Raw genomic sequence first — 16009 nt, 5'->3', positions numbered from 1 at the left:
AGAAGTTTGCCAGCCATGCTTCCCAGCCTGCCCCAGGAAATACCAGTGTCTCCCAGAGTTCATCGGTGTTATTCAATTAAAAGAGTCCCACCTCGGACAGGAAAACTTGGCAAATAAATTTAAACATTTGTTTACAGACCCATTAATATCAGAATAAAGTGTGGCTCCCCAAGATCTAGATGTGGCCTATAATCTTCGTTATACCTTTTCGACTACAAAATACTTTTGGGCTCAGAGCAGCTGGCAGGGCCAGTGTTTCTCAGACTCTGGGAAACAGCCAGGCTGTCCCCCCACCCCGGGTGGTAGTGATGCTTATAGAGGGACAGAGTCTAGAATTCTTTTGGTTTAGCACTAGTACAGTTCACATGATGTTTCCATTTGCGTCTTGCTAATTCTTTATTAAGTTCTAGTAAAAGTAATGTAAGAAAAACCTCAAGGAGGTAATGTGTTGAGTCTTATGCCCTGTCATTATGGAAGAAGGAAAAACGAACAAACAAACAAAAAAACACAAAACCACCGAGTCACCCCATGATCCTGAACAATGAAAAATCCAGTCAAATCTATTATTTGAGGCCATATTGGGATGGAAGAAGAACTCAATTATTATGTCATATTTAACTTGTTTAAAATACGCAAATCATCTCCAGAGTTATGGCCCTATGCAGTTACAAAAAGATATTTTTTTTACAATTATATTATTTTATTCAATTTAAGCTATATAATCATGGAAAGTCAGTATTTTTACAGTTGGTATAAAACATACCTCTCATATAGCTTTCACCATTACCATTAAATCTTAAGACATAATCTAGCAAAAGATATTTTATAAGGAAAAAAATGAATACAGTCTATCTGGACCTGAATCTCCTTTGTAATGAAAACACCCGGTAAAAAACAAATAAAAGTTTGCTGTGCTGGTTTTAGTTGAGAAATATGCTATTCACACGAATGTTCGCTCTAAAGCTATTTGAACTGTTGACTGATTTGAACAGAGTCTTAGGGGCTGTTCTACGTATGACATCCCACCAGAAGACACAAGTGTGTGTCTCCAGAGACTTCGAGTGAATGAAATGTTGCTGAAATCCAAAGAGCACAGAACAGCAGAAACCATAGAGCGGTCTCATTTTAGTAACAATTCCCTTCAAATACCTGCTTTTTGATTCAAAGTTTTCTCATTGGCTGCTTATCTGGTACTCGTATTCATGGTAAGATTAACCCGTGGAAGGAGATACTGGAATGAAGCACCATCCAAACGTATTCCTGTTGTCACAGGCCCTGACTGGTGAGAAGGGGGACCAGGGTCCTCCAGGGGATCCCGGCACCCCTGGGCCCCCGGGACCTGCAGGACCACCTGGGCCACCAGACTATGGACCGCAGGGAGAGCCTGGTCCAAAGGGTACCCAAGGAATTCCTGGAGCCCCCGGACCACCTGGAGAAGCCGGTTGGTTAGTTTTCTTTCCAGTCCTGTTTTCCTATGGAGTGGGTCTATGGTTCCTAGAGCAAGTAAAGCTCCCTCAAGACTAAAATGATGTATAGAAACTTACTTCTAATAAGTAGAATATGTCAACTCATAGACACTCAGAAAGAATATGTAGGATATGTCAGAGAAAATGTATTTTCTCTGTTACTGAGAAGTTCAGTTGAAATTTCCTACGATAGTCTATCTCCATATGCTAAACAGAAATAGATGGAATGAGTGGCAATCAGTTATGATAAACAAAGAGGGGGGGCGGAAATCTATGAAATTGATCCTGAGAAGCCCCTTCTGAGTCTCAAGGGTCCACTAATGTTGTTGCAAATTTATTCTTTTGACCCATAATCCAATAGATGGTTTACAAATAAAACTTCAAAATATCTAAGATAAATGAAGAATAGTTTTCTGACAATAGTCCTAAAGCCTCAGTAACTTTTGGGATCCATGTGTACTGAACATAGTTCATGGATTCAGGAGGGATCTGATCCCCAATGTTTATCCGTGGCAGAGAACATGGCGGAAGATAAGAATTGCACATTGCTGACAGTTTTCAACAAATAATGCCACCATGTCATTTCTTACTTCTAATATCACTTTAAAGGGTGAGACTCAATAAACTAATGGCCTCCAAATTGTTTTATAGTATCCCTTATCAGTAAAAAAATATGTAAGTGCCTCTCCCCAAGCATTTCTGTATATTTTTTACATTGTATGCATGCATTTCTGTCCACACATGTGCGTAAAGCTTTTTTTGTGACTATATATATATGTATATATATACACATATATATATGTATATGTGTATATACATATGTATATGTGTATATATATGTATATATATACACATACACATACACATATATATGTATGTATATATGTATATACATATGTATATGTGTGTATATATATATATATATATATATATATATATATATGTGTGTGTGTGTGTGTGTTTTTCTTCTGCACCTTACTTTTGAGGCTGCTATTCTAATCCAGGGAGTGGCAAACCATGGCAGCCCATAGTCTAAATCCAGCCTACCGCATATTTATGTATGATCCACAAGCTAAAAGTGGTTTTTATATTTTCAAATGATTAGGGAAAAAATCTTTTGAATAATACTTTGTGGTACATGAAAATTATATGAAATTCAAGTTTCAGTGTCCATAAATAATGTTTTCCTAGCACGTAGCCACCCTCATTCATATCCGTATTGTTCCTGGCTGTTCTCATGCTGCAATGGCAGTGTTGAGTTATGGTATAGAGACCATTTGGACCACAAAGCCCAGATTATTTACTATCTGGCTCTTTACAGAAAAAGTTTTCCTGATCTCTCTTCTAATCCATCTTCAAATCTTCTGTTCTTTCCACATGTGAATTTCTAGTGAAGGACTCCATTGTCGTAAAATACATTATCATGAAGTTTTTCCCATCAAACTACTATAAACTTACTTTTTCCATAAATATACGGATAATTCAAATCACTAACATGTTTTTAATGTTGGCCAGCATAGCCACATTATCTCGAATTTTTATGGACTGGGTAGGCATTATTTCCCCAATGACACATGAAGAAATTACCACAGAGGTTAAAATATGTGCCCAAGCCACACTTGATCTTTTGTTCAGCATGCCATACTTTCTTCCTGTGAAAACTAGTCACCCAATAAATAAAGAACCTACCAAATAAATATTCACTAACATTTACACTGAATTCCATATCATTGAATTTTTTTTAGAATAGCTTCCCTTTCAATAGACCGGCATTGAGTTGAGCTATAATTGAAGCTTAGACAATAGTAAATGCTTATAAATATTCATCAATTGAATAAGAAAGTTTCAATGGGTTGGTCATCTTTAAGCCAGTTTTAAAGCTTATGGAAGCAGAAACTATTTTTTATATTCCTTGGGATATGTTTATAAACCCCTTATAATTACATTTGCTCCCCCTGAACCAAAAAAAAAAAGCTTCAAAATGCACACCAGTCTTATGATCACAAACTTTCTTAAGGTCTTAAGGGAGAATTCAGTGTTGCGACACCAGTCCCAGGGCCCCCAGGACCTCCAGGGCTCCCTGGCCGTGCTGGCCCCCAAGGTCCGCCTGGTGAGTATCCCCTTTGTCACGTCTGGTACACGACATCAAATGGCATCCTGATTGTTCTAGAAAAATATTGTCCCTTTGGTAAGGAAAAAATATATTTATTGGCTCTAAAAGAATGCAGAGGCCGGAGTCTGGTCAGATAACAAGCCAACAGGCAGCGGACTTGTTGTTCTTTGAGATTAGCCAAATTATTCCCCATTGGTACTTCTGATTTAAAAAAAAAAAAAAAAAAAAAAGGACTTGATATAATTACTTAAAAGGAACCCAAGAGCAGAACAGTCTTCATGGGTTTTTGGTGGGGGAATAAGTGACATTTGCCAGTGGCTAATCAAGATAGTCCCCATTGCTTCTTCATTTGAAAATGTAACTGCTTTGCCAATTTGATCTAAAACTTAATTTTGCATGCATGGAGAGAGACGTATGTAGTCCAAGATAGTTAGAATATTTCCTTTTAGGAATTAAGCTCTATCTTAAACATTATCTGTAGCTCCTAATGGAGCTATACTGGATAAGAATGGAGAGGAAGAGCGTACAGTTGGGGTTATATTAAAATTATTTCTTAATTTCCAGAAAGGCCTAGGATGACACAGAAACTTAGACTTTTTGTCTCAAGGCAAGATGAAGGGAAGTACCTTATGTGGGTGTGTGTGTGTTTTTAAGGTATCCCTGGATCCATAGGAAAATGTCGTTATCCGGGTCTTCCTGGGCCTGATGGTGAACCAGGGATTCCAGGAATTGGCTTCCCTGGGCCCCCAGGACCTAAGGGTAGGTTTACAAATTTTAAAACATAGGGATCATTGTGGATGTTTGGAAAATATAAATGCAAGGGTGTCTGGGTTGCTCAGTCAGTTAAGCCTCCGACTCTTGATTTCAGCCTCCGACTCTTGATTTCAGCTCAGGTATTGATCTCACGGTTTGTGAGTTTGAGCCCTGTGTCCAGCTCTGTGCTGATGGTGCAGCGTCTGCTTGGGATTCTCTGTCTCTCCTTCCCTCTCTCTGTCTCTCTCTCTCTGCCCTGCACGCTCCCTCTTTCTCTCAAAATAAATAAACTTAAAAAAAGAAAATATAAATACATATCATGAATAACATGGAAAAGATCCATAATGTGGTATTTAAAATAATGTTTTTCATCCATCTTAAATGAGAAAAAAAATCTTACTATGATGTTAGGCAAAGAGGCAGAATTCATACAGATTTATACATCTCATTTCAATTAAAAATTTTAAAATATGTAGAAAACATCTGGAAAGCAATTTTCAAAAATGGTAAAAGTGATTCTTCTTGAGTGTGGAACTGTGAGGATTTTTTTTTCCTTACTTCTTAATAAACGTACTTTCTTTACATTTATGCATGTTTTCACTTTATACATTCTTTTATCATTAAAAAAAAGAACTATTAAATCACAAGTAACTGGTTGTCCTGTACACTCCCATATAAACTACAGAAATTATTTTCCTTTGGGAACAAATGCTGTTTCCCATCAAAGGGAAAACACTCCAAAGAAATCCAGATACAGAGAAGACAGTCACCTAATAAATACATCAGAGTTTTGCCCAGGATGGCATATGAGCTCTCATGGTCCCTGGGTTGTGGCATAGATTTTCAGATTTTATAATCACTTTATGTTTGTTTCAATATTATTTAAAGTGTCAACATATAATCCATTTTTGGTTCTTGTTCTCTTTGAGATGTCATCAGTGTCTGGAGTGCATTAGTTCTGCCCAAATGTGGAAATATTGATCTCAGTTTATGAATATTTGAAATGGAAGATGTAATAGTTTCAAGGATGTCCTAGACTCCAATTTCTTGGATGTCTTCCCAATGATCTTTGAAGTAACGCAGCCTGGCCCATATTTTGCCTAGTTCTTTTTGGACCCTGCATTGAGAAATTGCATCCTAGCTTGTAACCCCATGGATTTACCCTCTGGAAGGAGACTCAACCATGGGGACAAGAAATAGCCTAAGAAAATCCTTTAAAGTACAGATTCAAAATTCAAAATTGAACCTAATAATGCATGAACTAATGACGAATTAAAAATTGGCCATATTAGGGGCACAAAAGAACTCTCTGACCGCAGCCTTGCCCCACCAGGGTTTCCTCTTCTGAACCACAGAACAGAGAAAATGATCTGTGTGACTCCTTCCTCAGTTCTCCTATTATAAATATATAAGAAAAAAGTTAATTCATTACATTCATGGCATTAGGAAGTAATTCTCTTGAACCACCCATGTTGAGACAGGCTACCCAGGGCGCTGGAAAGCCTTTCTATCTTGATCTGGGTCATGCTTCAAGGATATCTACACCTGCAAAAATTCATTTGGCTGTACGCTTTATGTAAAATACAACTTGAAAAGATAAAGTCTGCCAAATTGACAACCAGTATCAGTGGTTTAAAGAACTGCCAAATCAAAATTGTAGCCATCCTAAACAACAAAATGGAGAAAGCCATTTTTTAAATTGAGGATCTGATTTGAAACAGAATTTTTTTAACTGCTAATTTAGCAGTTGACTTTTTCGTTTTCTTTTTTAAGTTTATTTATTTATTTATTTATTTATTTATTTATTTCGAGGCAGTGTGAGTGGGGGAGGGGCAGAGGAAAAGTAGAGAGAGAGAATATCCCAAGCAGGCTCCACACTGTCAGCACAAAGCCCGATGCAGGGCTTGAATTCATGAACTGTGAGATCATGACCCAAGCCAAAATCAAGTAACAGACTGAGCCACCCGGGGCCCCCCAGCAGTTGGCTTTTTCATCATTCAAACTTTCATAAAAACATTTCTAGCAATTTGCCCCATAAAAACATCAGATAAAATCAGATAAAACAGACACTGCTCAGAATCTTTTCCTAAGCCTAATCCTACAACCTTTATTATTTTTTCTCTGTAGGAGACCAAGGTTTTCCAGGAGCAAAAGGATCACCAGGTTGTCCAGGAGAAATGGGAAAGCCTGGGTCACCTGGAGAACCAGGTCTCCCCGGAGCCAAGGTTCTTCAAGAATTAAAACTCAGACTGATGGTGGTGGGGGGCAGGGGGGAATGATGAGGGAGGTGGGCAATTACAATCAGCCAGGTAGGATGCTCTAGGTGTAGAAATTATCTATATATTTGTAGATGGTAAAGGAAATACTTTTTAATGTTCTTCTGAACCATCCCTCCCTTTTAGAAAGGAAAATAGAAGGGGTTAGAAGATAAGTTTGCCTCTCTATTTCTTCCTTAATCTTCAGAAGCATTCAGAGTATTTAAAATGGAAGGACTCTAAGAGGAAGTGTGGATAACTAGGAGAAAAGCGATCAAAAGGAGAGACATCTAGACTGTCTCCAGACAATTTCACCCTTCTAAAAGTTATATAGCCTCAAGAATACTTAAGCATAATTGAATAGAAAACTCAGCAACTAGAGTTGAAATAGGAAAGTTGATAGCATGGTGGTGACTGTGCAGAATGGATTTTTTTCTTTTTTTAATGTTTATTTATTTATTTTGAGAAAGAGAGAGAGCGTGCATGCACATGAGTGGGGGAAGGGCAGAGAGAGGGGGGACAGAGGATCCAAAGGAGGCTCTGCACGGACAGCCCAATGTGAGGCTCGAACTCACGAACCGTGAGATCATAACCTGAGCTGAAGTTGGACGCTCAACTGACTGAGCCAGCCAGGCGCCCCAGAACAGATTATTTTCCATTTAATAGCGCTAAAGACCAGTTGGTAGTCAAGAAGGATTTGGAAGCATTATATAGTAAAACTAACACGACTTCTGTGGAACAGGGAGAGCCGGGACTAGCCTTGCCTGGAGAACCAGGAACGCCAGGTTTTCCGGGAGAAAGAGGCAATTCTGGGAAAAATGGAGAAATCGGACTCCCTGGACATCCAGGTCTCCCTGGAATTCCAGGAACCAGAGGGCTTGATGGACCACAAGGTACAGTGGCTCGTGTGATTATTTTTCTCCACTGTGATCTCTGCTAAAAGGCAGCAAATTGAAAGTGCACTAGGATGAAGAGTTCTTCTCAAACTTCTAGTTCAACAGACAGAATCTGCAGGTCCTAATTATTTTTCCATTCAACATCACTGCCCTGCCTTTATTTTTTTCTATCCTTCCTCCTTCCTTCCTTCTGTCCTTTATAGTGAGTTTCCTCTGTAAAAAGGCGTATCCACTGTATTAAATATAGGTTCAATTTGGGGGGAAAAGTTACAAGAGAATGATTGTACTAGGACCTTGGGTTTTGGCATCTGAATATATTCTGGGACCGTTTTGTAGGGGATCCAGGGAAGGCTGGACCACCTGGAGAAAAAGGACCCCCAGGAAGGTGCATGGAGGGTCCCAGGGGAGCCCAAGGACTTCCAGGATTAAATGGATTGGAAGGTCAACAAGGTAAGAGGAGGGCCTTGAAACTAGTCATTAGGCAGATAGGTGACTTGAGACTCCAGCTCTGCGCTTTGCTGCTTAACATGGGAACTGTCCAGCAGCAAGTGCTGACCACTGTTCAGCGGGGAATGTTATTTTAGCCATCTAAACCTTGTCGTGGATTTGTTGCAGTGAGTACCATCTACAGAGTAAGAGACCTCAGGTTAGTACAGTAAAATTGGTTTGTGCCTTGTACACATGACTGAGTATATATACATATTGAGGATATATACATATATATGTATATTTACATGTATATTTATGTGCATATAAACTCTCAGAAAAAAGCTTTATCATTACCTTCATTAGTATATAAATGGTAAATTTTGATATGTAGTTAATTGCTTCCCAAGCAACATAAAATAAGCTTATGAAATAAATCTAAATTATGCAGGCTAGATGGCCCAGATTGTGTGAAACTTATTCTATTTTGTTGGCTCTTCTCAATCAGATCTGTGGACTGAGAAAAATCGTTTAGAGCTCAGCTAATGCCTATGAGCTATCATCCTGCTTTTATGTTCACAATCCAATGTTGGGCTAAGAGATTAATGGTTGTCGTAGTGCTGTTGTTGTTTCCAGAAGTATCTGGTGGCTCACCTCCACGTGGGTGGCTCTGTATGTATTATTCTGCAGGTTAAAGACTGAGCTACAGTCATAAAGTGCAGTCCCAGGATATGTCTGCAGGACTAGAAAATAGATCTAAACTCTACACTTTTATTACTGCATGAATCACTGAAACAGAATGTTAAAGGTAGAAGTGATCTTAGAAATTTTACAGAAGGGGATGAAATCAGCCAATCAATCAGATGAGTGTGTGGTTTGCCCATAATCACACAGCTAAATATTTATAGTCATAAAAAATATTTCTGGAGTTGGTAGAGAAAGCAGTTGTGCGTTCATTTGTTCATTCATTCATTCATTCATTCATTCATACCTAGGCAGAAGAGGTGAAACGGGGCCAAAGGGAGACCCAGGTATTCCAGGCTTGGATAGGTCAGGCTTTCCTGGAGAACCCGGACCACCAGGGATGCCAGGTCATCGAGGTGAGGTGGGACCACCTGGTCAAAAAGGATATCCAGGAAATCCAGGATTTTTAGGACCACCAGGTATCCTTTTTTATGCTTTTATTTTTCTTCTGTCTTCTTCCTTTTAAGGTGGCTGTAAAAATTGGACATAGACCTAGGCTTTTGACTCTACACTTCTCTTTGAGTTAGTATAAGTGTTTCCTACTGAGTTATTTGTAAGGGGTCAGTGTTGGTAGTGGGATGGTCACGTTTCACAATTACCCAGAGTATGACAACTTTGGCTGTGCAATCCTTTCTATATGCCACTGCTAAAATACATTTGATAGTATTTTCTTGAGAATTTTTGCATCTATATGTATAATGGATATTAGTCATTTTCTTTTCTTGTGATATCTTTGTCTGGTTTTGGTGTCTGGGTAACACTGGCCTCCTAGAACAAGATGGAAAGTATTCCCTCCTTTTGTATTTTCTGGAAGAGTTAGTGAAGAATTGATATTCCTTAAACGTTTGGTTGAATTCACCAGTGAAGTCATCTGAGTCTGGGCTTTCTTTTGTGGGAAGTTTTTACATTACCAAATCAATTCCTTGTTGTAGGTCTACTCAGATTTTCTATTTCTTCTTGAGTCAGTTTCAGTAATCTGTGCCTCAGTAGGAATTTGTGCGAATGCCCCCAAGTTACCTGATTTGCTGACATAGAGTTGTTTCTAGTATTCCCTTATCATTCTTTTTATTTCATCACTGTTTTTATAGTTTGTATGTTTGGGAAGAATATTCTAATAGTCACAGCATAAGGACCTCATTCATCTCATTCCTCCAGAGAAGAACCCAGAAAAACAACTTAATCCACAAATCATTCTTTCAATTATATTATTAAGCTTCTCCCACATGCCAGCACTAGAAACATGTCAGTGGACAAGATTCCACCTCTGACAATGGGAGAGACAATAACAAATCCATTTAAAAGCTAAATTCAGGGTGCCCGGGTGGCTCAGTTAGTTAACCATCTGACTCTTGATTTCAGCTCAGGTCATGATCCCAGCATCATAGGAATGAGTCCCACATTGGGCTCTGTGCTGAGCATGGAGCCTGATTAAGATTCTCTCTCTCTCTCTCTCTCTCTCTCTCTCTCTCTCTCTCTCTCCCCCCCCCCTAAACTAAATAAAAATAAAAATAAATAACTAAAAAATAAAAACTAAGTTCAATAGTCAACAGCTGCTGTGAGGAAAATAAAATAAGGGAACACAATAGAAAGCCACACGGGGTTTGGGAGGAGGGAGAACTCCATCTCTTCACCATGTTCTACTTTCTTTTTTTTTTTTTAATGTTTTTATTTATTTTTGAGACAGAGAGAGACCGAACATGAGCAGGGGAGGGGCAGAGAGAGGGGGAAACACAGAATCTGAAGTGGGCTCCAGGCTCTGAGCTGTCAGCCCAGAGCCCGACACAGGGCTCGAACTCACGGAGTGTGAGATCATGACCTGAGCTGAAGTCGGACGCTCAACTGACTGAGCCACCCAGGCGCCCCCCCATGTTCTACTTTCATCTGCAAATGTGATTTGCTACCCATGACCTCCACAACCCTAATTTAATAAAGCATGTTTACTGGTCAATCACCTAGATAAATATGGTTCTTTTTCTGTTTACAGAAATCATTTCTTCAACTCTCTTTAGAATTATAACTTATTTTAGGGGCACGTGGTTGGCTCAGTTAGTTAGCGTGTGACTTCATCTCAGGTCATGATCTCACGGTTTGTGAGTTCGAGCCCCCAGTAGGGCTCTCTGTTGTCAGCATGGAGCCCACTCTGGACCCCTCTGTGCCCCTTTCTGTCTGGCCCTCCCCTGCTTGTGCCTCTCTCTCTCAAAAATAAATAACATTAAAAAAAGTATAACATTTTATTTTATGGAATTTTTCACTTCTGTCGTTCTGCGCAATCTGAGCTGTCTTGCGTTAACGTGTTTCCACAGGTGAAAAAGGAACGATTGGCATGATGGGCTATCCGGGACACATTGGTCCTCCGGGGCCTCCCGGAAACCCAGGAACCCCAGGACAGAGGGGTAAGTGATGGAGTATCTTCCCAAGAACAGGAGGAAGGAACAATGTTCACTTACATAACAGAAAAATAAATTATGTTTTACCCTTTGAGGGCAATATAATTCTGAGAGAACCACGTATTCGATTTTGCTATTTTTTGTATTCCTTTTTCCATTTGAATGGAGTCGAATTTTCTCCTTGCAATCTTATGCCACTGCTTTTAAATGACTGCCTGTTTTGGTTTATCTGTCTTGTTTTGTTTTGTTTTATGGTAAGCACTGTTAACTTTCGAATCCTTACAAACAAGTTCAAGAAGTAAGGAACTGACATTGCTACTCCTGTTTTTTAGGTGACTTTGGAATCCCAGGAGCAAAGGGTGAGAAAGGGCACCCAGGAGCCCAGGGTGAAGAAGGAGACAAAGGACCCCAGGGGCCTTCTGGAATATCCCACCTACTGGGGGACAAAGGAGAACCAGGCCTCAAAGGTACAGCGTTCCTTTTGTGTAGAACCAGAACATCACAGCTGGTTCTGAGACTAAGAATGATCCAAGAAAATCCCTGTAGTTGACAAATGAAGATCGTGAGAACCGATACTCAACATGCTGCTCAGCCACAAAGCCAGTTGGTGGCCCAATCCTGGATTAGAACTGGGTCTTGGCGTTCCTTGCACAATTACGTGTTGTCTCCTTAATGTGTGACTTTTCACTTCTTTTTAAAAACTTTTTTAATGTTTATTTTTGAGAGAGACAGAGACAGAGTGGGAGTGGGAGAGGGGCAGAGACGAAGGGAGACACAGAATCCGAAACAGGCTCCAGGCTGTGAGCTGTCAGCACAGAGCCTGATGCCGGGCTCAAACTCACGGACCATGAGATCATGACCCGAGCCAAAGTCAGACACTTAACCAACTGAGCCACCCAGGCGCCCATGACTTTTTATTTCTAAGTTAATTCTGCATTTGGGTCTGCTGTATTTAAACTGCCCCTAGTCAATTTTAAATCATAAGCCTCAAAACCACCTTTTTGCCAAGAATGGTAAAAAGTAATCTTACATTGGCATACAAAGTTTCTTTATCACTTGCCCTTTGCGTACCTCGCCAGCCACATGACAGATAATTTTTCAACAATTATTTTTTAGGACCTATTGACTAGGTATTTTATTATGTCCTAAAGACATAGAGGTGAGCAAAGCAGAGGTAGTGTCCTGGTCATGAGGAAACTTACAGTTCAGTGGGGGGAAAGGGGAGAAGAGACATCAATGGATCTGTAGACAGTTTATGTATGGGGCCAGGCAGTAAACATCTCAGGGGTTCTGGCCCCAGATATGGTCCCTGTTGCATAGTCATTTTTAGAGTTTAGTGTAAAAATGTAAAAAAACCATTTTTAGCCCTCCAGCCATACCACACCAAACCAGATTTGGCCTGCTAACCCCCTGCAAGCCCAAAGCAGGAACATGCTAAATAATATATATTTTTAGATTGTAATAAATGACATCGATAGAAAATAAATGTTACAAAAGAAAATAATCTAACCCCCTGCTCCTCGTCATTCCTTTGTATGTGCTATTTTCTTGCCTGGGCATCTTGTCCTGTTTCATGGTTTTTCCACCCAACTGGCGCCTCTTCAGTCTTTAACACACACACACACACACACACACACACACACACACACACACACACACAGTCCCCTCTTACAGAAATTCTTCCCTGTAGCATATTGTACCCAGCTCTGTTACAGAACTTATCACACTGGGTGGTAATTGTGTATTTACCTGGCTGACTCCCCAATTAAACACTAAAAACTTGGGAACAACACCTGTTGTTGGCACAACACCTGTCTATTAATTAGATACTCAGCGCTTATGTGAATGAATAAGGATATAGGCAGGAAAACTGCCCAAGGAAGGGAATCTTGAGAAAGGGCACAAAGCCGGGCCACAGACATGTCAGAAAGTGCTTCGGATACCATGGAAAGAGTTTGTAATTTGCCCTGCATCAAAGGTATCACAGATTCAAGGACCATTTTGAGCCAGAAAGTAAAGCAATCAAAGCCATGTGTTTTGGAAAGTAGGACAGTTTTGTGGGAGATTTGCAAGCATCGCAGACTGCACAGCTGGGTTCAGATCCCAGCATGATCACTCATTGATTGTGACTCCAGATTAGTCCGTTGACTTCACAGAGGCTCAGTTTGGTCGTCTCTACACCCATTCTAGAAAGGCTCAAAGACAGACTGACATTGCCTGCAGATTAAATAAGATAAATAAAGAAAATGATGTCTGTCATGTATTAATTAATGAACGGTCATTGTAATCAATGGATTTGAGAAAGGGATGCTCTGGACAAGAATCGTGTAATAAATGGTCCTCTGTCGTTACTAAAAGAAAAAAAATGTTTTTAAGAAGCTATATTTAGGCCACTTGTTCTTAAAATGAAGCGTAAATATCATCATTGCTAGTGTCACTGAAGAACTAACTCATGCCAAGCACGATGCTAATACTTTACGTATATTATCTCATTTAATCCTCTTTGAAAAGAGCCCACATCTGCCTGTGCTCTTAACAAATATGCTGTGAATGTATTACAATAATGTCTCATCGATTTTAACCAGGATTGAACTAAGTCTGATAAAATTCTAACCTGTGTTTTTAATCCATGGTTTTTAACTTTAGGATTTGCAGGGAAGCCGGGTGAGAAAGGAAACAGTGGTGTTCCAGGGTTACCGGGTTTAAAAGGACTCCAAGGGCCACCTGGACCACCAGGACCACCAGGTAGAGCAGATTCTCTGATAGAAATATCAGGAGTTAAGTTTCCCTACGTCTGAACATAACAAAAATGTATTTCTTGACTTACTGGGTTGAATATGAATTTTGCTCCCATAGTGTTCCAGCAGAAATTTGCTTCACAATTAAATCAGAATGAAGCTGTTTATAGTCAGCCTACATTAACTAAAAAATATTAACTTACACAGAGTTCCATTTTTGAACATTTGTTTTTAGAGAGAGAGAGCACAAGTGGGGGTGAGGGGCAGGGGGAAAGAGAGAAAGAAAGAGAGAGAGAGTACAAGTGGGGGATAGAGGCAGAGAGAGGGAGGGACAGAGAGAGAGAAAGAGAGAGAGACAGAGAGAGAGGGAGAGAATCTCAAGCAGGCTTTATGCTCAGTGTGGAGACCGACGCAGGGCTCGATCCCACAACTCTGGGAACATGACCTGAGCCGAAATCAAGAGTCAGATGCTCAATGGACTGAGCCACCCAGGCACCCCCAACGTTCCATATTTGCACCAAAAATGTTATTTTGACATTGCTGATATGTATTATAAACTATAATTTATCACAGTATCATATATCATAGAAGAAAATCAGGTAATGATTTAGAGGTTTCCGGATTTGCCTTTCTTTTTTTAAACATGCTATTGAGTTTGCAAAGTAAATTCTTAAACAATTACAGTAGCCCCCTATTCTCTATGACATCAGGGACAAAATATGTTACATGGCAGTAAAACTTCAGTATTGCATTTGGAAATTTATTGCGATATGGTGGCAGGAACCCCCTCTTTTCTGCTGGCATTGGCCCTAGAATGGTTTTGATGTTTGAACTCCAGGCCTGCTGACAAGAATCTAAAGTTCTCTAATTTTACGTTTTCTGGGTACTCAGTCCCCTCCTCATCTGAAGGCAGAAAGGTAGCTACACAAGGACATAACCTAGCTGATCTGGCTGCTTAGAATTCATTTATTCATGCAAGCAACAAATATTTACTGACACCTACTATGTCCAGGAACTGTGCAGGACATGTGACTATTTCTTCTCCAGGCCCCAGAGGAGATCCAGGCAACATTGGGAATCCCGGGGCACCAGGACCACGTGGCGTGCCAGGAAGCATGGGGATCATGGGGGTGCCAGGTAAGGTATAAGGTCCTGTCCGTGAGCCAAAAGCCCAATTCTATTCTAGATTTTCTGTATAGTTTGTTGTTTGGGTTTCGCATTTGGTAGAAAGTTGGTGTAAAACTAGGTTTACTTTTAGACAAACATACTGTGTGCAATTAGAACACAGGTGAGAACTAAATAAACATTCATATTGTGTAAAGATCACCCATGATAACTACTCAACATATCAGGGATTCTAAAAAGCCAGAAAGGTGGTTTACACAAAAGTGAGAAGCAGAATGTTTCATTTTCCCTGACCTCTTTCCTAATTGCAGGTCCTAAAGGACACAGGGGAGCTTTGGGACTACCAGGTTTAACTGGAAGGCCAGGCCTCCCAGGTGTTCACGGTCTCCAAGGAGAGAAGGGAGAGCCGGGTTATTCAGCAGGTGCAAGGCCAGGATCACCGGGACCAAAGGTATACCGGCCACTGAAGTCGTTATGCTTTAGCGAGGGGGCTGAGGCTCTAAGTATCAGCAAGTGTCTAGATTCAGTGTGGGCAAAAAGCATTGAAAATACAGCTGTGTTTTCAGGTGATGATTTGGGTTTTTTTAATCCTGTTTCCACAGCTCAGAATGCCTATCACACAGCTATTGGCTTATGAGTTTATCCCTCCAATTTCAATACCCAAGGAATTGCTTATCCCTGTTCCTGCCATTTAAGCGTCCTGCCTTTGCATTTTGCACTGGTTCCAGCAAATCCCGTAGCCATCCTGTCCCCGGCCCCTGTCACAGGGCCTGCATCAGCAGACATTTAATAGGAATCGTTAACTCAGTAACTAAATCACTAACTAAATGCTAGCAGAGTCCATACTCAATTCTGATCACATATCCTGCTTATATGAGAATTCTAAAGGTGTTTGGCTGACTTTAAGGGAGATCCAGGATTTCCAGGTGACATGGGAAGGAAAGGAGAAAGAGGGGTACCTGGAGCACCTGGACATTCGGGGCCTGCTGGACCTGAGGGAGCCCCTGGAAACCCCGGAAGTCCTGGTCACCCAGGTGAGCGTTGGCTTTACAACTCGGAAAGCCGGAAGCGGGACACTCAGCATAGCCCTCACCTCCTAGAATCAG

General features: G+C 40.4%; 1 protein-coding gene and 1 long non-coding RNA gene across 3 annotated transcripts in view; one reads left to right on the top strand and one right to left on the bottom strand.

The window, feature by feature from the left end:
* The window catches only part of COL4A3 (collagen type IV alpha 3 chain), a 130704-nt gene that overhangs the window by 95616 nt on the left and 19079 nt on the right, over window positions 1-16009 (top strand). For both annotated transcript variants that reach the window (XM_058702695.1, XM_058702687.1), the window contains exons 26-38: window positions 1273-1441; window positions 3484-3576; window positions 4234-4338; window positions 6460-6557; window positions 7330-7480; window positions 7820-7933; window positions 8905-9072; window positions 10957-11046; window positions 11373-11507; window positions 13687-13785; window positions 14826-14915; window positions 15215-15354; window positions 15811-15937. In XM_058702695.1, coding sequence (XP_058558678.1) covers window positions 1273-1441; window positions 3484-3576; window positions 4234-4338; window positions 6460-6557; window positions 7330-7480; window positions 7820-7933; window positions 8905-9072; window positions 10957-11046; window positions 11373-11507; window positions 13687-13785; window positions 14826-14915; window positions 15215-15354; window positions 15811-15937 — 1579 coding nt within the window. The remainder of the gene's footprint in view (window positions 1-1272; window positions 1442-3483; window positions 3577-4233; window positions 4339-6459; window positions 6558-7329; window positions 7481-7819; window positions 7934-8904; window positions 9073-10956; window positions 11047-11372; window positions 11508-13686; window positions 13786-14825; window positions 14916-15214; window positions 15355-15810; window positions 15938-16009) is intronic.
* LOC131497003 (uncharacterized) overlaps window positions 1-16009 on the bottom strand; it is a 45744-nt gene that overhangs the window by 11541 nt on the left and 18194 nt on the right. The window lies entirely within an intron of this gene.

Source organism: Neofelis nebulosa, chromosome 2 (genome assembly GCF_028018385.1).
Source record: "Neofelis nebulosa isolate mNeoNeb1 chromosome 2, mNeoNeb1.pri, whole genome shotgun sequence".
Classification (NCBI taxonomy): domain Eukaryota; kingdom Metazoa; phylum Chordata; class Mammalia; order Carnivora; family Felidae; genus Neofelis; species Neofelis nebulosa.
The sequence above is the reverse complement of the archived record's forward strand: the minus strand, read 5'-3'. Positions and strand labels throughout refer to the sequence as shown.